Source organism: Culex pipiens, unplaced genomic scaffold (assembly GCF_016801865.2).
Source record: "Culex pipiens pallens isolate TS unplaced genomic scaffold, TS_CPP_V2 Cpp_Un0017, whole genome shotgun sequence".
Lineage (NCBI taxonomy): Eukaryota > Metazoa > Arthropoda > Insecta > Diptera > Culicidae > Culex > Culex pipiens.
The window spans coordinates 186817-193731 of NW_026292834.1; the positions used below are offsets into that span (position 1 = coordinate 186817).

The 6915-nt window shown below is 38.0% G+C and overlaps 1 protein-coding gene across 1 annotated transcript; it reads left to right on the top strand.

Annotated features, from left to right (window-relative positions):
• Positions 1-912: 912 nt before the first annotated feature.
• LOC120429752 (uncharacterized) lies at positions 913-1995 on the top strand. The gene is made up of 2 exons (XM_039594801.2): positions 913-1177; positions 1242-1995. Coding segments are annotated over exons 1-2 (558 nt in total). The 5' UTR covers positions 913-1175; the 3' UTR covers positions 1798-1995.
• Positions 1996-6915: the final 4920 nt, after the last annotated feature.

Sequence of the window (6915 nt, forward strand, 5' to 3'; positions counted from 1 at the left end):
AACTGACTTGTGTCAAAACTGGATTGTTTCAGTTTTATAACTCAGTTTAATTATTGAGTTTCGTAAGCCTGAAAACTTTACAGTTAAAAGGCATATCAAAGTGAGAGTTTCATGTATTAAAACGCGTGCAAAACACAATTTAGCCCATGGCGCAAAGCATAAGTTACTCTACAACATAGTACTCCGTTATTACAAATAAACACCCAAAGGAAAAATATATCGCAAAATCTGCAACAGTGGATTTGTTGCAGAAAATGTCACATTTTATAACCTTTTTTGCAGCAAACCCCTAGATCATTTTTGCCCGCGTGTAAATATTTCAGCGATCTGCAGTTCTCACCAACACATATAAAGCTGGCCCGTCCCCGAACAACAATCCAAAGAGAAGAATATGTTGGTGCTCTTTCACTCTCTTTTCATCAAGCGTCCATGGCGCGGTGGTAGCGTGTCGGATTTATAACCAAGAAGTTGGTGGTTCAATCCTCGTTCTCTTAAGGGTTTTTTTTGTGAAATACAACCAAAAAGCCGTCGGTAATGTCGATAATTGTCGGTAACGGGCAAAAATGTCATACTCCTATATCGCAAAAAATGCATGAGGACAGTTTTCATGCAGATTCTGATATACTTTCATGCCGCGATGCATCAAAATCATGCGACCGCCGTTTGGGTGAAAGACAGGTAATTTTTTTAAATCCTCAAATAAATTCTACCGTTCTCATAATGGTACATTCAAACCGACTTCGAAACATTTCACATCCAACCAACTGCAAACGCTTACCTACAGCTGTTTCACCACATCTGCTGCGTGCTTCTCTACCCTCCAAATTTCAAATACCTACCCTCCTCGCCCTCGACGATGTTGGCCTGACAGTCCATTCCATCTATCCACATTCGCTGTCAGCTTCAACCAGAGTGGTGAATTAAGGGGGCACTTATATTTAGGAAAGCATAACTCGTCTCTTTTCACTGTAGATTGTATAAACAAGTATTGATCTTTTAGGGTTTTTTTTTAATTTATTGAAGTTTTTAAAACGATATTGTGAAGTGCTTTGTGTAATAAGTGTTTGTGAATAGACAAGTCATGTTCCGTGTACTGCAAAGCAGCTAGCGAGACCAAGAGATGCCAAGGCCGAGCTACTGAAATTACATTCAATTAGCGGATCGAAAGTAGCAAAATGTAATTTGGGTTAACTTACATCAGACCAACACTTTTTACTTTACTATTCTATATGCGTTTTCAGGACTGACCTCCAGCGTACGACTTCAACGACTATCTCCAGCGGCAACGACTGGGACAGTCTGGAACAGAACAACAACAACAATAATGAGGATGTGATAGCTGGCTGCCACGAAGAAGAAGCGCGAGAAGAAGTAGAAGGTGCCGTAGGCGGGACAGTCTTCCAGGGACTCGACCCAAACCTACCCATACCGACGGAACAGGACTGGACGGACGAAGAGCTGGACCGAGATCCGCACCGGATGTTCTTCTACGACGCGTACCGATCGATCCCATCGACCCCGGAGCTGGACGAATCGGGCGGTAGTCTGGATCAGATCCCGATGGAGCAGAGGCCACTGGCACTGATGGACGATTTGGAGCTGTGGGATCACATGGACGATGACCAACTGAAGAAGCACCTTCAGCACCATCCGGTGTTGTTGGAGAAAATTACTCGGAACCGGAAGCGACGAGCCGCGGCCCTGGAGGACACCACGGACGAGGATGCCGATTTGTGTGCGGTCATGGAACGGCATGCCAAAGTGACCAAATTTAACGAGCATACGACTGTGTGTTAGGACAATTGTGTGAATCTGGGAGTGGGAATGGACAGTGTTTTATTATTTTTATGAAATCCTAGCTTATATTTAATACCGATAACAAATTCGAAATTGTAAATGCTTACAGATTTTGTGTATAGAACCTAGCGTATTTAAAATTTGTGCATCGCATGTCTAGATATCTGTAAATATATTTTGTTTTACTAATTCCAAAAAGTTGTTTCAATATTATCGCATTGTTCACTCTACAGCATGTCTTTGGCATGTTCTATTGCCAGTATCCTACTCGAAACTAGGTGTCCGAAGAATTGAAACGGTGAGGCGATTCACTCTTCTCTTTAAACTCTACTCCCATCCATTCCGGGATTCAAACTGACGACCATTAGATTGTGAGTCCAACTGCCAATCAGCAACTCTACTGAAGAAGCCTAAAAACACAGTGATGCGTTGGACGCATGACCTCGAAATATGCAATCGGGGCCGATTGACAGCGACCCAGGCCAACTGGGATGAGATGCACCCTAGCGTACCACTACAATACTGGACCAGTTGGGCCTTGAAAAAAAAATTCCTTTAATGTTTAATGTCTGAGGTTTACTGCTTTAGATTGTTTTAATGCACTTTTAAATGTGTTTTTTGACTTTCTCTAAAATATGCGGTTTGGAATGTGCCACTTTCATCACTTTCAAAAATTAAATCCTTTAACAGAACTAACAATTTTGAAAAAAAAACCTTTTGGCAAAGAAGCATCAAAACAACCCAAAAATCGACCAAAGTTGCATTAAAAATGATTCGTGAAATTGCCAGGGGTCGAATAACTTATTTGATGCGAATATCAAAACATGATTGTTATTGTATACCAGTGCTTCCCAAAGTGGGTACTGGACCCTTCTAGTGGGGTCTGACGAGTTCCCGGAATGGCCTTGGGCCCCACAATTATTGTTAGGAAGTGGGGCCTGAACAAAAATAGTTTGGGAATCAGCGTTGTATACAGTCTAGACTCGATTATCCGAAACCCCGGAAAAAATCACTTCAAAAATTCGAACTTCGGATAATCGAGTCTGGACTGTACCAGAAAAAACGTGAAAAAATACGCGTTTTACTTTATTTTGTATGTGGGTAATTCTCCACCAACTCACACAAAATCGGAAAAAAGTTGCCCCGACTCCTCTTTGATTTGCATGAAACATTGTCCTAAGGGGTAACTTTTGTCCCGATCACAAAACTGAGCTCCATTTTTTGATATCCCGTGACGGGGAGGGCGGTACGAACCCTCTCATTTTTGAACATTTTTGAAAAAAGACGTGTATCAATAATTTGCAGCTTGAAGTATTGATGGTTTAGAAATTTTGTGTCTAAGGGAAAAGAAAAATTGGATTTGATGCAGTACTCAGAATTTCGAAACAAAAATACAAAATATGTATAAATTTTTTTTTACCGCTTTTCAATATTTGACTGTAAAAAATGTGGGACATGTCATTCTATGAGAAATTTAATGAACTTTTCGAATCTGCAATTTTTTAAAAGCATTTGTATGAAAAGCTGCATAAATTTTATGAAAACTTATATGTACGAACTAATGATGCAAAATATTTATTTATTTTGCACACAGAAAGTACGCACAAAGTATCCTCAAAATAATCCAACTTTTTTTTTGCAATTCCGATGTTTCCGTAAAATAAACGTATTATTTACACTGTCGGTGTCCATTCACCAGTTTTGACCCTGAAGACAGTTGTAATTGAAATGTTCAACTTTCCAGAACTCAAAATAGTGCTGGGTCATTCTCCGCCAACTCACACAGCAGTTGCCCCGACCCCTTTTCGATGCTCGTGAAACTTTGCTCTAAGGGGTAATTTTGGTCCCTGATCACGAATCCGCGGTCCATGCACAAGCCACAACAATCGTCCAAGGGGTCATTCTTATGCAAAATTAGCTGAGCTTTCCGAAAAAAAAAAACTTTCAAAAGCACACGATTGAGTTTTTGGGGTTGAAAATTCGAAAAATTGGTCAAAAATGGTCAAAATCATAACTTTTTCAAAAAAACTTTTATGTAAAATTTTGATAACTCGTGAAGAATACATGCAAACCCCTTATGTTTATAAATCAATTATTTTTGTAATTGTCTGCTCTACAACTTTGTTGAACATTGTTACACTCTAAAATATAACCCTGCAAAGTTAGAAAAAACACGAAATTTAAAATGAAAAATTTTGTTCTAAATGAAAAAATGACCCTTCTGGGTCAATGTAGATTCGAAAAGTACATTAAATTTCCCATAAAATGACATGTTCCAAAATTTTTTACAGTCGAGTAACGGGAAATGGGAGAATTTTTAAAAAAAATTAAGTGTTTTTTTCGATGAAAAATACGTTTTTTCGGAATTTTGAGTACGCCATCAAATCGGGCGTCTAATATAAAAAAAATCATTTAAAAGTAAATACAGTCATTCTTCCATATATTTGAAACAACCTAAACTGGGAACTGTTTTGTGTTATTTCTTAGTATCAAATGCAACATTTTATTTAATCCTACTTTGAAGGACTCTCGTTAGTTTGCTAGTAAAATACAAAGTCAGTAAAACACTGTCCGAAAATTGCCATTCTCCTGGTTGTGGGACGTTATTCTATTTCCCAGATTTTCTTGAAATAAATAGTTTGCATCGAACTGTTAAAAATTGATCAAGGTTAATACCTTTCTACCACAGTATTTTGTGTGATCAATGTGTTTAATGATTAGGTAGATTTTTGGCAGCTCGATGCTTTCGAATTATTTAAAGAAAATGATCCATTTATCTAGCGAATCTAGTTCAGCCATCTCTGAACTTCACTGATAGTTGTACCAAAAAATCATGCCAACCCAATCGCATTTAAATCCCAATAGTTTACGGTAATTAAATTAGACCTCTTTTTGGCAACTTTTGGAAACTAAACTCGCTTTCCGGAGAATACCTTAAAATTGTTAAAATTGTCATCATTCATTCTCGTGCGATGACCGAGCTGTCTGGGTTCCTCAAATGACAGATTAACTAATCCATATCGTTTTGAGGGATATGAATCACTTCCTCTGTAGTTGCTTCAGATAAGATATCAAATTTGCAACGAGTATTCGACATTGCCATATATCGCTGTAGTATTTGTTTTATTTTCAGAGAATCAGATTTTATTTGTTTGGTTAGTGACCATCGTTTTATTTGCAAAAATCAAACAAGTTTTGTTTGTTCGAAGCGTTAGACTGCTCTTTACCTTACAGATCAGAGAGTCCAAATTCTAAATGCTAGCCTTGATAATTGTTCATTTTTTCTTAGCAGTAATTGCTATAACTGTGAGATACAACACATAAATCGACAATTTTCGAGCTTCACAGTTTCGTGAAGTAACACTTTAAAAATCAATTTTACGACACTTTCCCCTACTATCCGGCTTGTACCCCGGTGGACACACCGTTGGCGCTGTAATCACCTGGAACGCTTTCGGTACCTGTATGGATGGATGAATAGATTATTGGATTGCACTATCACCTCAATTGTACGATGAACTAACAAATTGCGCCGAGATAACTTCTTCCGTGACTTCCTTTTTATCTTCCGAAGGTGTCGCCAAGGTCGGAGTCACTGTCGTTGCAGCAACGTTCGAAGTCGCAGGTTTCGATGCCAAACTTCCCATTTTGATTGGGGGATTCTCACAGAATGCAACTCTTACGATCAGATCGTCGCACCAGACTTGCGAATTAGCTGAATTGTGTTGATTTTCTCACTGATTCTATAGACACGCAGACCAGACTGGGATGTTTACTTTTAAGTTTACGTCGTTGGTGGGATGGAGTAATCTTTTATGTGTAATAAACGCACGAGTGATGGTCAATCGATGCTACTGAACTGGCCGGCGGTTGGTGTCTGTTTCAGGTTTAACGCCCATCAAGCAGTGCGGTTGAATAGTAGAGTACACAAGAGAGTTGAAGTCAATTACTTCGAACAGTGTCACCATTACCGATATCACCACAATCAACTTTTGCATATAACGTGGTAGATAAGATAGCGAACGTACCTGGGACATTCCATCTCGAATCGCAAAAAAAAATCCGAGCAAATTGAAGAAAAGAAATACATAAATGTTATCAAAACCCAAAATTACCCCTTAGGACAAAGTTTTTAGTAAACAGATATGCGATTTGACTTGGAATGACCTACCTGGTGTGGACACACGTTTCTGTCCAGGGAGGTATCTCGCTTTGATCTCTTGTCATACACGCACATCGAAGTTGGTTTCATATATTAAACTTCCGCTTGATTTGTACTTGTGGTTAGGGTGACTTAAAAATGCATGATTTTGATAGTTATGTTTTAAAAATCAAAAAGAATAATAAGGCAGGTGATGTGGCGTTTAAGTTACACCGCAAAATTACATCAACTTGGTGCAATTTCGAAATGCCATGAATAATGTCGTAACCCAAAGGCGTTGAACAAAATACGATGTTAATTGTTGTTCTTGACATCAATTGTCACCAAAAATTTGCCGCTGATAGCATTTTCGCTAATTGCGCGCACCATATATGTGGAGCGTTTTTAGCACAGTTTAAATATTTGTATTGTAAGTTCAATACCTGTCGGCTATTTTTGGCAAAAAAGTCCGGCGTGTTTTTGTTGGGAGCGAGCAAAGAGCAGCAGTAATCATGTTTATTATGGTTCGTTTAACTATCGCGATGCAAAGCAGACGTGTTTTGTTGGATGCGATTCTCAGGAATTGAAAATAGTAACAATAAAGTGTGGCGGGAAATTTCTATGAAAATGTAATCATATTGTTTGAATCAACGTTATAACAACTGTTTCATTCTCTTATATAACGTCTTTATCATATCAAGTGACAAAAAATATCTTGTATCTGTTTGACCCGGGTATTGACAAAAAATCCAATAGTTCTTTTTAAAAATAAATAAACACTTCTAAAAAAATATCTCTTTAAAGAAGAGTCACTTGTTTACTAAGAAATGAATGAGGAAATAAACAACTTGGAGATAATTTTGTTTTTGTTCTATTTAAACACATGGTATCTTTTTGTTTTCGCAAAAAATAAATGAAAAAAAACAGCAACTGTTAAAATTATTTGGATGGACGCGTTTTAGCAAATCGTAATTTTT